The 17688-nt window shown below is 41.8% G+C and overlaps 3 protein-coding genes across 4 annotated transcripts; 2 read left to right on the plus strand and 1 right to left on the minus strand.

The window, feature by feature from the left end:
- Window positions 1–513: 513 nt before the first annotated feature.
- LOC118429197 lies at window positions 514–9655 on the minus strand. 2 transcript variants are annotated; one of them, XM_035839659.1, is made up of 2 exons: window positions 9558–9655; window positions 514–4052 (listed from the first exon to the last, which is right to left on the minus strand). In XM_035839659.1, the coding sequence occupies exon 2, from the start codon at window positions 4006–4008 to the stop codon at window positions 2833–2835; it is 1176 nt and encodes a 391-aa protein (XP_035695552.1). In that variant the 5' UTR covers window positions 4009–4052; window positions 9558–9655; the 3' UTR covers window positions 514–2832. The 2 variants fall into 2 exon arrangements, with proteins under 2 accessions (XP_035695552.1, XP_035695550.1); XM_035839657.1 differs by having other exon boundaries at window positions 9553–9655.
- A 63-nt stretch (window positions 9656–9718) lies between these two features.
- LOC118429323 (serine/arginine repetitive matrix protein 2-like) lies at window positions 9719–14457 on the plus strand. The gene is made up of 4 exons (XM_035839805.1): window positions 9719–9996; window positions 11384–11576; window positions 12287–12637; window positions 12830–14457. The coding sequence occupies exons 1-4, from the start codon at window positions 9766–9768 to the stop codon at window positions 14455–14457; spliced, it is 2403 nt and encodes an 800-aa protein (XP_035695698.1). The 5' UTR covers window positions 9719–9765.
- Window positions 14458–15311: 854 nt separating this feature from the next.
- LOC118429703 lies at window positions 15312–16052 on the plus strand. The gene has a single exon (XM_035840305.1). It carries the CDS (start codon window positions 15327–15329, stop codon window positions 15993–15995), a length of 669 nt encoding a protein of 222 aa, XP_035696198.1. The 5' UTR covers window positions 15312–15326; the 3' UTR covers window positions 15996–16052.
- The last annotated feature ends 1636 nt before the right edge of the window (window positions 16053–17688 follow it).

Raw genomic sequence — 17688 nt, forward strand, 5'->3', positions numbered from 1 at the left:
TTTATTTGCATGTTCATGCCCACATGGGCTAAATGCCGTGATTCAATACTATTGCATGGAATACTGAAGACTAGATATGTAGTGCTACAATCAAACAATTGGATAAAAAATATCTAGAGCTATGATATTACTATAACTATTGTTTACATGCCTCTTCCCTCTTTTTAAAACAAGCATATACAAACTCAGAGTTTTTGTTGTACAGTGTTATCTCTGGCTGTCATTATACACAAATAGTTCGTCTTTGGTTAACTGTTTGCATCGGGTGTCTATATTGAGAACACTGTTAAAAGAATTGCTCATATCACTGTATTTGGGACACTCTACTAGAAAATGGATTTCATTTTCTATGTGGTTGGAGTCACAAAGTGTACAGAGTCTGTCATTCGGAGGACTCAGTTTGCAGCTGCTTTGTGCAGTTTGCTGTATGGTCGGAAAACTTTGTTTTGGAAACGAACGAAAATTGGTGGCGCGCGCTGATATCATCCAATGGATATAATCAAGTTAACATAGCCTGAGTGTAATTCGGCATATCTACGGAAGAAAATGTTACTCGATGTCAATTTTACGCTTCAAATTCGTTCCCACGATATTACTGATATAATCTACTGTGATGTAAAAAGAATCTTCATTCAAAACTATTGGACCGTGTTCCACGTGTACATACACGAGATACCATCAACTGTAAAATTGAAAATGTTCGCAATTCACGAGAACCTCTTCACTGTGAACTTACAACCACCGCAAACATTTTCTCTTTTGCAATAAAACCCCGTATTTCCAACCACCCCTTTTTGTTCTTTTTGCGAAATCAAATCCCCCCGAATATTTCCGCTTTTACAGTATTCTGGATATTTGCATATATAAACTATGTGTCGATGAATCAGACACTGACGAACATTCAGTGTACATGTAAGTTACTATTGCGTAAAACACCGATCCCATATCTGCACCCACTTCCGTCAATACTAAGAAATGCAAAAAAAATTACCCGCAAGCAGCTACTTTCTCATTGGCTAAAGTGCTAATTGCCATTCTCTCATTGGTTGAAGTACTAATCAAGATGGACAGTCTGTCTATTACAAAGTGACGTCAAAAGAACTTGAGTGTACTGTGTTCGTAGAGGTACCTAATCTTTTATGACGCGCGAGTTTTTCGTCCGTACGTCAAAGATGACCTTTTCGATATGGAACAAATAGCCCATTTTGAAACGTTTTATCAATTTGAAATCTTTTAACTAAGATTTTAAATCAAAAAGAGCTTTCCTTCTTGTGACATTCTTTCATGGCAGTCACATGAATCAAGACCGTAAGTGTTCTATTTTAGACCCTGTACGTTGGAATTAGTAGTTTGCCTTGAGGCTTGGTTTGGGTGGATCCGTCCAGGTGATTTGTAACGTTAGACCTTTGCTCTTGGCCTGTAGCAAGATCAATTGAAGAGTTACCATTCTATAAAAAAACTACCCAAGCCCCGTACCATTCTAAACTTTACTATACACCAGTTAAGACCATACTATAAGAACAATGTCTGAGAAAAGTTCCATTCAGGTTAAAAGCTGCTTCAGATTTGTTGTACCACCTATTAGAGCAGGTAGCTTACACGAAAGGTCAAATGACTACATAATAACTAGCGTTCAGTCAGGTGTAGTGTAGGCATGCCCCGTCGACCTTGATACAGCTTTGCCACTGTCTTTCCATTGTGGATACTGAATGGTTTGCTCCTTGAGGGCAGTTTTCAGTATACCCTATACAATTCCTTGCCTTATTCTTATAGTACTAGTATCTATTGAACTTAAGCCTAGTTTGCACCAACTTGAATTGAATACTACGGATATTTCATGTCAGCCTTATGTTAGTCTATTGCGTTGGGTGCGTTACATAGCCTATCTACATGTATGTGTGCAATTAATTTATCTATTGCGCCACCTTTTTTTCTGTGTCCAATCTTATCCTATAGGTACATTGTAGTGTGCCCAGTCTTATCATGACATTTCTATTTGAAAAGTGACTCCACGAATCATCGTCAATGTTTTGAATGCCATGGGTATGTAACCCAAACTTTACACGGGAGCAAAATCCCTAGAAGCGACGCCTGTCGTAGCAGGTGTGAACGGCATGCTGTCGGACATAATCACAGGCACACCATGATACCACTTTATGTCATTAAGTAGATACATTACGTAACTATCGCCATACATCTGCTTATGAATGATTGACCTAAAGCTTTCTATATTGCTCTGTACAGGTAATAATAATCTCGAGTTAGAATAGACACACAAAAAGTACAACGGTTTTTAAAACATGGTTACCATGTTTTAAATATTGTACAGACATCCTGTTAATATCAATAATTGATAAGATAAATTGAAAAGAACTTTTGATCTAGATGAGTATATGTTCAAGCCCTTGCTAGTAAAGATATCTTCATATTTCCAAAATATTGTTTTCCCTGTGTTTGTGCAATGACGTCTACCTAAGCAAGGAAAAGGTGCATAACTCAAATGCCGTAGCATAATCGTCATTAAGTATACATTTGGCATGACGTCTTCGAAGATTTCATGATATGAGGAACACGACCCACACAGCTCTGATCACAATACACCATTGCTTTTTCTCACCACTTAATGGAATGTAATAAAGAAACGACTATAAAGTTTTGAAATTTGGTGTAACGTTGTATTGAAAGACTTCATACTATGTAATTATCCCCCGAAATTTGAGTTGTGCATCTTATTTCTTGGTAAAACTAAAAACGTATTGATCATCCTTTGTTTATAATGTCCATGTATAATGACCTTGGGTAGTCTGTTCGTGTCCTTTTAACCCTTTGTCATCACTGATTGGTTAAACGTCGAGATTGGGTCTCGCGCCTAAGTTCTGCGTGACATCGATCGATAGTCTGAACTCCAGTGAGAAACACAGGGCGACAGTCCCGACAAAGGCACCTCTCGACCTCCCTCAGTGCCTGGCTCAAACTCCTTTGACGAACGTACTTTATATTGTTCATATCATGATGACCAGAATGTTGTGTCCTACCGGTTTCTGCACGATTGGGTAAACTTGGAGGTCGCATCCGATGGAGGTCAAGTTCTTCATGTCTTGTCGTGGTGGATGATTGTGTGGTTGTGCGTTTGACGCGGAGGTCAATGGGTACGGAAGAGGAAACGGTACCGTTTCCTTGCGGGAATGATGGTCTACGGTGGCCCATAGCGTCTTCCTCTGCGGTCGCTGGACGTTTGCTACCGAAGCCGTGGACACCTGTCGCGTTGTGTTGATCACGGGCTGTGATATGTATGGACCCATGTGGCAACACCTGTTGCTTTTCAGGAATTTCCAATTGCTTCTTTTTCTCTTCAACTGCCAGTTTTCGTTTCTTTACCACAACTGGAGATTGTTTTGTTATCCCCAACTCCATAAGCTTCTTTCTCATCTTTATTCTTAGCATGCTTGTAAATCTATCTCTGATTCCTTGTTGTTGTAAGACTCTTCGTAGCTTGTCGGCATGCCTAGCGTTCACGGTCAATCTTTGCGTCTTGGATGTAGGCATAGGAGTCATTTGGGGGATGTTTGTGCCCTCAGAAGCCACATTTCCACCACACAAATTTTGTTTGCAGCGCTCGTATACTACTTTACACTTCGTTGGATTTGATGTTCCAACTGCGTCCTTACCTATATTTATGTACCTTTCGTTTGCCTGCTTCTCAGTCACTCTATGGTTTGTACCAATTGTTTTACTAGTGACACTTGGGGTCCTCCCAATGCGACATGCCATGCTGCTATAAAAGAGTTGGGCTGTATCCTTCACTGTGTATTCCTCTCTAAGGGTCTTCAACTTGTCTCTGTCAGAAACATTTCCCTCAATGCCTAAGTAACATTGCACATCTCTCATGTGAAGATGAAGATCGTTCTTGTCAGAACACTCGAATGAGCACTGGAAGCATTTGAATGTCTTTCTCTCCGATGTTGTATCTTCAGAACGCCGTGTATCCTTGGCCATGTTTGAAGCCATTTTCGATGCCGTTCCAGCCTCGTGATCTAGGTCTCTTGGTAGAACTGTGAACATGAATACATTTTAGATACAGGTACAGTAGTTTAGGTACGGGTCCGGAACTGTACATATACCTAAACAAGTTTGATCAATTAACTGTAATAGCCAACAGCCCATTTCAGTGATGAATTATCATTTTTGAATTACATACTTGAATCTCAAAACAATTCTTATGAATTTTCGAAACCCGAAAATTATCACAATAGCCATCATTGCTTAGGGATTCACTTACCTGAAGTCTTGAAAAGTTGTGTCCAATAGTGTTTTAGTTTACTCTCCAAGCAGACGTTAGGCTCCGGCTGTTTTTTTAACGTTTTTTTAGTCGTTTTTATCGGGCTTTCTATTTTGTCATTTTTCTTGAAGTACGTATACGCCAGCCAGTTAGGTTTTGATACAGCAAGATATATAAAAAAAAAAGAAATAGAAAGCCCGATAAAAACGACTAAAAAAAATTAAAAAAAAAAAAAAAACAGCCGGAGCATAACCTCTGCTTGGAGAGTAGTTTTAGTTTGCTTAGGTACAGATACAGGTACACAAGATGGTTAGGTCCGGACCTGTACCCAAACAATTTATAGGTACATATACAAGTTTATATATATCAAGGTTTAATTTTAGGTACACAGCTCTGGTATCGTTGTTGATATCCTATATGAATGTAGTGAGATTACGAAATTGCGTCAGTCTCCCTGTTTTAGACATTAACACATAGTTGAGAAAACAAAAACAAATGGACTCTCAAACTGTAACATCCATTGGCATAATACCGGTCGGTTTACTGCAATTTCTCAAGCAATGCTAATTTGGCAAATGATCAACGCATCATTTTCTCCAGTTACATGTTGCTGTTACAGCTTACCTTTGCCACTTCTTCTGTGTAAATTATTTTGTCTCTCTGGTCCTGCTAAAAACATAATATCGTAATTGGAACACACCGCGGAATTGCACGGAGAACGGGCGCGTGGTTGGAAGGGGGTGCAATATACCGGTCGAACGAAACACGGCACAATTAACTGCCGCTATGTACCTTTATACATCCTCTGTTGTTCCTTTCTTTCCTGTAACGTCCTTGCTGTTAGTAGTTGCACAAAACAAAAATCTGCATGAGCATACAAAAAGTCATGAGAAAATGGGCGTATACTGACAAGAATTTTCATTATATTTCAGCCATACATAGTATGGTGAAATATATTGTATTCGTAATGTTTCTTTCTTTCTTTCTTCTTTCTCCTGTCAAATCTTCAAAGTGATTCATCTCTGCCGTTCCTGGACCGAATGACCTGAAATTTGGCACAGGGGTAGAATGGGCCAATACCTTGATGCTTTTTTCTCAGTTTTTTTCATATCTGCCTCTAAAATGATTTTATTGAGATTTTTTTGGTCAATTTTAGACCAAAACTGTATATTTTGGCCCCTGTACCCTGGTATTACAACCAAATGAGCTGAAATTTGACAGAGATGTGCCTTGATAATGCCCCCATATAAATTCGATAACACTTTTGGTGTACAGTACAACAAAATGCTTATTTTTGCGATTTTTTGACCAATTTTTGACCAAAAAAGGACACTTTTGGCCCCTGTACCCTGGTATTACAACCAAATGAGCTGAAATTTGACAGAGATGTGCCTTGATAATGCCCCCATATAAATTCAATAACACTTTTGGTGTACAGTACAACAAAATGCTTATTTTTGCGATTTTTTTACCAATTTTTGACCAAAAAAGGACACTTTTGGCTCCTGTACCTTGGTATTACAACCGAATGAGCTGAAATTTGACACAGATGTGCCTTGATAATACCTTCATATAAATTCAATAACACTTTTGGTGTACAGTGCAACAAAATGCTTATTTTTGCGATTTTTGGCCAATTTTTGACCAAAAAAGGACACTTTTGGCTCCTGTACCCTGGTATTACAATTAAATGTCCTGAAATTTGGTATAGATAGGCATTAGATACTTGGTAACAAGATTCAAGTCAAATTTTTGACATAAACAACTTTAAAATGATTAATTTTGGCACTTTTCTGAGGGGAAATTTGTTTTCTTTTGGCCTCCTGACGTGACCTTCCGTGACCCCGCACAGAGCCACACCTGTGCGCGTCAGCCGGAGAGTTGATTGAATCAAAGACCTAGCCAATCAGCGAAGAGGAGGCCAAAGGCTAATTAATATTCATAAGCGGGGCCTCATGATCCCGTATATAGCAGTGTTCCCGCCAGGGGGAGCGAAGCCCGCCTAAGGCTCTCGCATTTTACACTATTTAGAAGGCTTTATATTGTATCAGTTCTTAGGGGCATATCTATGATAATCGCAGCAGTCAACTTCTCTTCAGGAGTTTAGCGTAACACTATTTCAGGTCAAACCGTCAAAGGCAACTAAAAACAAACTTTAATGTTACTGAGTTCAACAGTACTTATAACTTGTTATCCGGAGTTGAAACGCTAGCGATGGTATTTTCGCTGCGCTGTTAGCTCCGTGCGACTGTTGTTGACGGTCTTATAACGGTATATTTTGCACCCCTGTACCCTGGTATGAGTAACATTTGGTATAGATAGGCATAAGATAGTTGGTAAAATGATCCAAGTAAAATTTTTGGCTTAAAGTACTGTAAAAGGCTTAATTACAGCACTTTTGTTTTAGGGGAAATTGGTTTTCTTTCGTTCTCCATGCCATGATCTTTCGGACGTTCACCCCACAGAGCCGACATCTGCACCTGCGTCTAGCCGGCAGGAAGAGTTAATTCAATTCATGGTTCAGCCAATCAGCGAAGAGGAAAGCGAAGGCTAATTAATATTCATAAGCGGGACCACACAATACGTTAACTTGAAGACTCAGGCCGTACAGACTTCTCGCCAGGATTTTTTCAAAGCGTCGGACAGGGGTCCGGGGGCCGCCGAATGTCCCTGGCGGGGTCCAGGGGCAGGGCCACTGTGGGGGGGGGGGGGGGGGGACCCAGGTGGGCGAAGCCCCCCCGGAAGCTCTTGCATTTTAGACTATTGAGAAGGCTTCTTTTATCAGTTTTTTTAGGGCCATATCTACGATAATCGTAGCAGTCACTTACTTCTCTTCAGCAGTTTGACTTTAAAATATTTCGGGTCAAAGCTTCAAAGACAACTAAAACCTCATAAACAACAAACTTTACTTAGCTCAACAGTATACAAAAATATTGTACGGGTTGCCATCCTTAGTTGAAGCGCTTATTTATAGCGCTAGTATCTTCGATGCGACGTTAGCCGCCGTGCGACTTTTGTTGACGGTCTGATATCCCTACGTCGCCGCCTCGCTGATATTCCCACGAACATGTTTCAAGAAAAATACCCAGCAAAAAACGCTGTTCTGCGTCAAATTCTATTCTATAAAACATGTGGGACTCAGTGTTACAGTCTAAATATTTTGTAGAAGCACCGCTGTAGGAAAGAAGGTCCAAGCAATGTAAAACATCACGTAGCATGAAGTTCGCTGTCAACTGGCACACAGCACATGGCTGTTTGAAACTCTAAGTCTAATCAACAGCCGTGTTTGATTGATAGCCGGCGGTCCTTTGATGAAGTCGGGGAAAGGTGCGTTAGTTAGAAAATCTGCGTTTAGTTTTGATACGTAATTATAAGTTAGACAGTGGCGAGAATGATTATTTTCTCATCTATATTTCTCTTCAGAATTATTTGAACTTAATTGTACATCTAAACAATTGGCTTACCTGTGCAATGTTTATATGATTAATGATCATGTGTAACGTATGGCTCCTAGTCAATAGATCAGCATTTTCTCTATAGTGACCACCTGTCTATAGTGGCCACATTTCCTAGTGCTGTTGTTGTTTGACATAAACTTTGAAGTTGAACATTTAAATTGTAAGTAACTTTAAACTGCCAGAGTTTCAGCCCAATAAAACACTCTCAGTGCCAGCCTCGAGGGTATGAACAGACTGACCAGACAGACGAAAATAAATCCTCGAACAAGTTTCAATCGTATCTTCCGGGTCTGGCAGGAAGTTGTTAAACTAAAATAAGAATAGGCTCGATGGCTGATTGCATACAAAGTAAAACAGTTTAACAGTTTTACAGCTTGAAGAAAACAAACGCTCCTACAGTACCTGCACCTGCTTGATAATTATTAAATCGTATGCCCTACTTGAATAAAAAAAAGTTCACTGCAATAATAAATGTACCCACATCACAAGGAGCTTATACTTTTTTAAACTTACACCTAGTTATCGTACTGAAAATTGTTAATGACATTCATCATCATCATCATCATCGGTCGACGTGATCACACATGTTCGCACATGTTTACACACGACGGGGTGATACCGCCCCTTACGGGGTGACATACCCTTTCGCTGGCTAATTACAAGACGGGGATGCGCCAGGTCTCCCGTCTGGGTGAATGATGTAAATCACCGTGTGGCTGATACGGTATGGAGGTTCGCCAGGCCTACAACCGGGTGATTTGAAGTGAATCACCAACTCCGGACAGAGGGGTTTGCTCCAACCACACCGCACCATCGCACGTGTGGGGGTTCTTTAACGTGCATGGGGTGTGACTCTCCCCATACACGGGACCTCCATTTAACGTCCTATCCGAGGGACGACTCATTTTTCACTTGAGTAAAGTGAGGAAATTCGTGTAAAGTGCCTTTCCCAAGGGCACAAGACCGGCAACACGGCAGTCGGATTCGAACCGGCGACCTCTCGGTTACGGGCCGAATACACTACCACTGTGCTACGCGGCCCCACTAAATGACATTACATGAAGTCATTCAACAATTTTCAGTCATGATGAAAATTTTCTGAATGGAAGGTGTGATTATTGTCATTTTCTGAAAAATAGAAGCAAGCTCTGTTTTTACCTGGAATCAATTCACAATACCAGTCCACTTTGGGGGATAATGTACTGTTAAGAGGATGTTCCATTTTTGCGCAGGGGTGATTTGGAACAGTCCAATGTTGCGTGGGAAGGGGTATGGCTGAAATATGCTGTATTTGCTCTTAAGCAAATGTCGGCCTTTCTAGTTTAATTTTGGTCCGTCACAACCGCTATGACGTAAAACTTTACTGCTGGCCGTAGCATTAAAAATGGCGGGAAAATGGCGGCGTACGTTCAATTTGACCCATTCAGCCGTAGATCCGGGCGATAATGCAACGGTTCCTCACACTTTTACACGAGTTGTAGGTCACCAACAGAAATTCAAGATTGCTGTTGAATCATGTTCGTCTTGTTTCGTGAGCACATGTGATTATTATCTACAAATCTGGCGATGAACGTGACAGTGCGTTTGTCCCACGACGAGCTCGCCTGCCCCGAAAATGACCTGAAAACGTTTGGCCTTGTTGTCTTCGAATGCATTGTTATCGATGCTTTGTAAATTATGTATTGGACACCTAGATGTCTGAAGTGTGCATACCTCAGAAATAACTATTGTTGCATGTGTAGATCTCTTTAAGTTCCACTATTTTTAATCGACCGGTATAAGGCTTATGACCGGTATTATGCCAATGCATGTTACCTTACCGTTCGTGAAGATGGGCTTCAAAGTAGGACTTCCGGAAAGTCGAGGCTGAGACGATTTCAAATGCACAACTTTTCAAGGCCTATGCCGTGTCTTGAAAAATACAAAATGACCAGCCCCTCCATGCCATATCCCCACCATGCTCTTAGGTTTGGCGCGTAATCTTAAGAAGAAGAAGAAGACAAACTAAAATTCTCTTCTAGGTGCGTGATGGAAGACCCGCAGGAGTGTCCGTGTGGCCACGTCTTCTGTAAGGACTGCATCCAGCAGTGGCTGCGGTCGCACAGCACCTGCCCTAACTGTCGCAAACACTGCCACATGATCAAGCCTGTGTTACCCATGGTCCGTAACCTGATCAGCCACCTCACCATACGCTGTGAGAACCACCAGGCAGGCTGTGAGAAGAGGGTTCAGCTGGAGTACTATGACAACCATAAGCAGGTAGGTACTTATATAGAATACAACATGGTATGCTCCATATCACCAGAGGTATCAGCCATACTGTGGGTAGGGTCGCCCAACTACCATGAGAGGGCTGGGAAAAAGGTGGAGACACCGTGTAGCCTTTTGTTATGATCTCAAACTCAAATAAAAAACACACTTTCTATTGTAGAATGCGCATTCTATTCTCAAACAAAATTGTAAGAACAATTCCATTGTCCAGGGGTGCCTAACCATTTGCATGAACCCTATGAAATTCGTACAAATATTATGAGATACGCACGAATCACTATGCGAAAACGCACGAACCTTATGAAAATCACAGGAATCACTATGCGAAAATGCACGAATATTATGAAATTCGCACGAATCACTATGTGATACACACGAACCTTATGAGATTTGCACGAACCTTATGCAAGAAGGGTGGCCAAGGAGAAGGCATGATTTTGAGCGTTTATACCGTGATATTTATATTTCAAAGTACGGAATAGACATTTACCGTCACAAAGACGTATTTGTTAGCCTATGAGCTACTGTTTTGCTTCATTTCGGCGTGTTACATCGTATTTTCCGTCGCCGCCGATCGAAGCCATCATCTTGAAAATCCCACTCCATCTGTCACGTGACCCCGGCAGTGGTTGCGCAATTTTGCATAAGGTTCGTGCAAATCTCATAAGGTTCGTGTGTATCACATATATTGATTCGTGCGAATTTCATAATATTCGTGCGTTTTCGCATAGTGATTTGTGCGTATCACATAATATTTGTACGAATTTTATAGGGTTCGTGCAAATGCTTAGGCACCCCTGATGTCTGAATCGGGTATTCAAGTCAATAACAACAGCACACTTGGCGCATTCAAAATGCTTTTGAATTACTCTATGGCAGCCAGTGAGATGGTAGATACCCATCTGATAACCCAGGTTAGCACTAGCCTGGGTACCATCCGGATAGTTTGTTTGCTCCAACATATTTTTTGTAGGCTATATACAGTCGCTTACCTGCTATTCCATCTGGGAACCTTGACATCTCTAATGTCTGAAATTGTCCAAATTTTGAATGAGGGCATTGATTGGTGTGAATTAAGGAAAGGGTTCAAGCGCTCATTCGAACAGTGTTCCAACACCCCAAACACCCTCTGTCCGCTTGCGGGATGGCCTGTAGTCATCGAACCAGCGCTCTAGAACCCTTGTCTCGCTCATTAACTGAAGTCACCACCAAAAGATTTGAATATGCAGTTCCTCAGTCGGGTAGCAAAAGCAAACATAGGAGCAAACTACTACCTGGATGATACCCAGGCTAAGTTTTCACCTGGGCTGGACTCTGTATTGTGGCCCAGATATGGCATAAGTGAATATTAAATGAAATATTTTTCTGTCCCCAGACCTGTGACTATGCCTCGGTGCCCTGTCCCAATGAAGGGTGCGACATACAAGTTCTAAGAATAAACATGGACGACCATCGCGGTGTGTGTGACTACCACAGGGAAACCTGTCTGAAGGGATGTGGCATCTCCATACTCAGGAAGGAACAGGCTGGACACAGCTGTATTCTGGAGTTGAAGAAGAAACTAGAAGGTAGTGTACAAACTAATAGATGTTTTATGCTGTACATGTATAACTAGGGTAAAGAGAATAGTGTTCAGTTTTGTGTGGACTAGTGCATCTTTCCTTCTTAGACCAGACCTTCTTAGAGTTAGATCAGTCAATATATAGTCAAGCAGCTGAATACTGGTGTGTGTACATTGCATGTGCGCATCTGAGTATGTGTGCATGTCTTTGTGTGTATCACTCGTGTGTGTGTGTTTGTGTGTGCATCTGTGTATGTGTATGTGTGTGTGTCTTTGTGTGTATCACTCTGTGTGTGTGTGTGTATGTGTGTGTGTGTGTGTGTGCATCTGTGTATGTGTGTGTGTCTCTGTGTGTATCACTCTGTGTTTGTGTGTGTGTGTGTACTACTGTAAATGCATTTAAGTTCGCGGGGATTTAATTTCGAGGTAGTGGGAAAAAGGACTTTTCACGGTGGTCTCTTACTGCCATGGAAAAATGTGGAAAACCATGAACATTTCTGCATTTACAGTATTATGCATTTGGGCTATTGTATACTACGTATTTGTGTGTTTGTTTGTGTGTGTGTGTGTGTGTGTGTGTGTGTGTGTGTGTGTGTGAATCCTGTTCTGCCTTTGCTAAGCTCTACAAAAAAGTCTTTTTCCAAAACCAATTTTGAGACTTTGCTCTTAATCCATCAGTTTTTCTCTAAATCTTTCCATTTTCTATCTTGCTCATAGAACAAGAACGGGAGAAGCGTTCTCTCCAACAGCAAAATGCAGAGTTACAAACCAGAGTGGACAACCTGAAGTTCCTGTGCTGGAGGAGCAGAAACTACCTGAAGAAGAACATGAACACCGAAACACCCGGAACCCTTCACAACCTGTGCGTCGATCTCGAAAACGCAACAGGACTGGCTCCTGACAACACCGAGGGGCACAGAGATGCGGCCATTCCGCAAGCATCAAGGCAATTACACTGGTCAGAGTCCGACAGTTCAGATATTGAAAATATCCCACCTGAAACGTCGCCTGAAAGTAGCCTATTCCAACCCACAGCTGAAAGTTCCCCATATCAACCCTCACCGGCAAATAGCCCACCTCGCCCCATTGACTTACTAGTACCTAATGAATACCAACCCTCACCGGCAAATAGTCTGCCACGTCCGATTGGCTCACTTAGCCTGTACCATATTGACTCACCGGATGAATACCAACCCTCACCTGCAAATAGCCCACCTCGCCCCATTGACTCACCTGATCAATACCAACCCTCACCTGCAAATAGCCCACCTCACACTATTGACTCACCTAATGAATACCAACCCTCACCGGCAAATAGTCCGCCACGTCCGATTGGCTCACTTAGCCTGTACCATATTGACTCACCTGATGAATACCAACCCTCACCTGCAAATAGCCCATCACATCACATTCCCTCAGATGGAGAAGATGAAAATGAGGAAGGAGGACAAGGTAACACACACAGTGATGCTGGGATCGCTACTAACACTGCTGAAACAAATGCAGAAGAGAGCAATGCGGACAGGGGAGAAGTACAGCCTCAAGAAAGAACCAGGGCGGAAGGAATGGAACATCGCACTCAGGGCTCCACACAAGCCAACAGTAGAGGTACAGAAAGCGAACGCTTCTCTGAAGACGAAGAATCTAGAGGTACAGAAAGCGAAACCTTCTCTGAAGATGAAGAATCTAGAGGTACCGAAAGCGAAACCTTCTCTGAAGATGAAGAATCTAGAAGTAGAGAAAATGAAACTGTCTCTGAAGATGAAGAATCTACTATTGAATCAGACTCCTCTGAGGAGGCAGAATCGTCATCAGACCACTCTGAAAACCTACGGTACCTACTGGCGTCCGATTCCGATCTGACATATGATGAAGACTCTCCCTCAGAATCGGAAACTGCTCCAACAGACCAGAACGTTAACAGACGGAGCACGAACGTACATGTAGAATCTGGATCGTCTCAGCAAAACAGCCAGCATGATCGGTCTGAAACAACAGGAGGCACTCAGAGGGCAACAACATCGACATCCAACTCTAGAAGGTTAAGTTATGGTGGAGGGCTTGGTCCGTATTCTTCCAGAAGTGGAACATCCAACTCTAGATCTGGAAGGTTAAGTTATGGTGGAGGGCTTTCATTGCCTCTGTATTCTCCCATAAGTGGAACATCCAACTCTAGATCTAAAAGGTTAAGACATGGTGGAGGGCTTGCAGTTGGTCTGGATTCTTCCAGAAGTGGAACAGTACAAAACAGCACTACCTCGACACAGCAAAACAGCCAGAATAGTTCCGAAAGAACAGCAGATCAGAGGGCACCAGCAGCATCGACCTCTGACACTAGAATGGTAAGACAACGTAGAGGGCTACATTATGAACCGGATTCTCCCAGAAGTGGAACAGTACAAAACAGCACTACTTCGACACAGCAAAACAGCCAGAATCGTTCCGAAACAGCATTAAATCAGAGGGCACCAATATCTACCTCTGTCACCAGAATGGTAAGATTTCGTAGAGGGCTACATTATGAACCGGATTCTCCCAGAAGTGGAACAGAACAAGACAGCACGGCTGGCTCAACACAGCAAAACAGCCAGAACCGTTCCGAAAGAACAGCAACAGATCAGAGGGCACCAGTATCGACATCTAACACCAGAATGTTAAGACGTCGTAGAGGGCTTGCTTTTGAGCCAGATCCTCCCAATAATGACACAGTACAAAGCAGCACTACTTCGACACAGCAAAACAGCCAGAATCGTTCTAAAACAACAGTTGAGAGCGAACAGGTGAGATCTCGTCAGGAAAATGCCTGCCCAGCTTCTAACAGACTGGAGGACACTGTGCTTGTGGAAGACAGTGAGGAAGTGGGTGACAATGCAGATGGGCCTAGGTGAGAGATACATCAGTTTTGATTCAATACAATTTTGTCCAAAAGCAAATACTTGAATATTGCAGAGCTAGAACATCACTTGTGAATTTGCTTGATCATGAAAAGAACTGGAATTTGAACAATGTGTGTGAAGTGAACTCAATGATTAAGACTTATGTTATCTCTTGTGCAGTGTTGTAGACGAAGGAAGGACAACCAATGCTCGGCAGCCGACACGTCAGGAAGGCATTTCTCGACCCCAGGACAGGTATGTTTGTTCTATTGTTATTGTGTTTGGAATAGAATTATTTTTAAAGATGTGTATTTGGGTGTTTGTATGTAATTACCTCACTTTAACCAGGTGAAAATTAGAGAGACTATCTAGCTTCTGTTAAAAACATCCCTTTGGTATTATGTTAACTGGAGATTCCATGTTTGAGGAGAGCCAAGCATGTTAAAGAACCCACCACACTTATCAAAAAGAGGTACATGACTGTATGAGTGGATCAAAACCATTTTGGATCTAGATTGGGGAGGGAATCTCCCAAGCACCTTTCGTAAACCCTGCTTCTCTTATTGGGTCAGTTAGTCCTCGAATCATAGTGAGTTTAGCATGTCTCATCATAATGTTTCTGACTTTGGAAGAAGAGATGCTGTTTCAGTCCTACTCATATAGCGCATAGCCTTGAAGTTGCTTTCTAGTGAAACAAACAAACAAACAAAAACATTTTTGAGGTACATTTGTAGTACAAATGTTTCACTTTGTTTGATTTAAAATTGACATTGCCAGAGGGAAAATGGGCATAAACACTTGTTTATGTGTAAAGATCTTTGATATCCAGGGATTTACCATTATTAATACTATGAATGGTCCATTTGATTTACCCTGTACATATGTTTCCACCATCCAGGTCCATAATTCGTGTCAGGGGAACACCTCTGGTCATCAGGAATTCCAGAAACAGGCAAACAGGTCAAAGGTCACAGAGGTCAAGGACAAACCAAGTTCAAGGGAGCACTAGAAACAGAGGTGCGCCCAGACCACAAGGTTCGGCCAGGTCTCAGTGCTCATTCGCTAGGCAAAGGGCAGCGGAGAGGAGAAGCCAGCGCAATAACGCGACGCCGCCCGTCATCACGATAGGCAGCAGCGACGGCAATCAGTCATCCAATCAGCAAAGAGATGACGCAGTGGCCAATCGCACACAAAGAGAGGGAGGGGAGTCGCAACAGCAGGGGGGCTCTGCACAACAGACTCAAACAAATCGGAGCTCTACGAGAGAAATTGTGGAAATCGACATCTCCGGGGCCGAGGAAGTCACGGCGAGGGAATCACGGAGAAGACGAAGAGTAACCGTAATGATGCAAATTGCGGCAGGGGCAAACGAGAGAAGTGCAACCGCACAGAGGAGAGTTGCACCCGCACAGGGGAGACCTCCAACTGCAACTCGGAGTAGAAGAAGGCTGGGCGCGAATTCGATGCTGTTGGACAGCGGGGAAAGCGAATCGGAGGCCGCTCCCACCGTGCCCAAGCGTCCTCGCCGTCACAATGGTGGAAAAAAATGATCACACAGATAGGAGCTTTTCTGACAACTTACAAAAATTGTAATATTTGATATTAAAAATTGTTGAGCTGTAAGTAACACACTTCTCACTTAAAGTTTAAACCCTAACGGGAATGCAGTAAGTTTCTATGAACCAATGATATACTGTAAATGCAGAAATGTTCGCGGTGGATTAATGTTCGCGGTTTTCGCGGCGACCACTTTACCGCGAACTTAAATCCACTGCGAACATTTTTCTGTAAAGGTATTAGATCGCAGTCGATGGTGTTACCGCAAAATTAAATCCACCGCGAAAAGTCATTATCCCCGCTACCGCGAAATTAGATCCCCGCGAACTTAAATGCATTTACAGTAGCCTCCTTGTATGAACCAAGGAAAATGGTGGGAGAGAGCATTTCTGGTCAGATTTTTCTTTCCTTGATTAGATGTCCCACTTGATTCCCAGGTTTTTAAAAACATTTTCAAAAGACAGGAGTTAGATCAATAAATCTATATTTAACCTACATTTCGTACACCCCTTTAGATGTTAACATTGCCAAAGGCATAATCACAACAGTCTTCACATTTAAGTTGGACCATTTTGCCTTTGTCAATCCCAGGTTAGTAGTATAAGATAAGAGATGTGTAATGAATTAGATAGATATAAAGTTAACAAAAGGAGAATGTATTTTCTGTGTCTCTGTAATGTTAAAGTAGTCTCACCAATGCTATATGTTTTATTACCTTATGTGTCATATTTAATGTTACAACCATTCCGAAGCATGTTGTATCCTCGATTGGACATGTTGTTATTGATCTAACCCATATGTTTTGTCAGGGTAAGATTAATGAAAACATTGTTATGAAATGGAATTGTCCAATAGTTTTCTAGCCATCTGTTAAGATGGAAGAATCTATGAATTTATATAAAAAAAATACATTAGGAATCTTCACAAAGTTATTTTGCAATCTATCATGTTATAATGAATGAAGATACCGGTATAACTTTACATATGTACATGACCAATACTTAAAAATATTAGGACTTACTCGAAATTCCACTGCAGACACTTATCATGGCCCAAAAGTAGCTGCAGTATATTGGTCCATTCCACGACCATTTTGGTGCCAATTTTTCTCAGTGTTGGTCAGGTAAACTAACGTTTTCATTCCTAACGTCTTTACCAACATGGAATACCTGTATGATGAACTTTCATACTAATATTATACTTTATTTAAGTGCTCATATGTTGAAGTATTTATTTTACCTATTTATGTTTATCAAAAATAAAGTGTTGAAAACCAGTTTCTTTGATGATTTTGTTACTGTTGCTATTTGGTAACATACTTTTGAATTTGGTTGAGTACCGGTACAATGCTGACATGTGTGAATGAGAACCCATATGACTAGTTTATGCAGTACTTCAGTGAAATGCCAGGTGGCATTCCTGACATGCTGAACTCTAATAGGTAGGTACAATGGAATGATCTGATAGACAAGCATTACTAACTTGAAGCTGGACTCAAGGGCCGACATTCCATATACTGAGAATTTCAATATACTGGCTGTCCTACAGTTGAGTTAATACAAAATAACACCTTACGAGGACGTCGAGTTTTGTAACATTACAGCCCTGGGTTTGAGTCCCCTGATATGCTCTGTGTACCCCTGGGAAAGGCATTTAATGCAACTTTGAAACTTCACTCCGGTGCCA

The sequence above is a fragment of the Branchiostoma floridae genome, chromosome 13 (genome assembly GCF_000003815.2).
Source record: "Branchiostoma floridae strain S238N-H82 chromosome 13, Bfl_VNyyK, whole genome shotgun sequence".
Taxonomy (NCBI): Eukaryota; Metazoa; Chordata; class Leptocardii; order Amphioxiformes; family Branchiostomatidae; genus Branchiostoma; species Branchiostoma floridae.

What these genes read in the sequence shown, in the direction of transcription:
- LOC118429197 (XM_035839659.1), bottom strand. Translation starts at nt 4,008, where the DNA reads ATGGCTTCAAACATGGCCAAGGATACACGGCGTTCTGAAGATACAACA.
- LOC118429323 (XM_035839805.1), top strand. Translation starts at nt 9,766, where the DNA reads ATGGAAGACCCGCAGGAGTGTCCGTGTGGCCACGTCTTCTGTAAGGAC. An exon ending in ACTATGACAACCATAAGCAG is followed by an intron (nt 9,997 to 11,383) that starts GTAGGTACTTAT and finishes TTCTGTCCCCAG; the next exon opens with ACCTGTGACTATGCCTCGGT. An exon ending in GTTGAAGAAGAAACTAGAAG is followed by an intron (nt 11,577 to 12,286) that starts GTAGTGTACAAA and finishes TCTTGCTCATAG; the next exon opens with AACAAGAACGGGAGAAGCGT.
- LOC118429703 (XM_035840305.1), top strand. Translation starts at nt 15,327, where the DNA reads ATGTTTCCACCATCCAGGTCCATAATTCGTGTCAGGGGAACACCTCTG.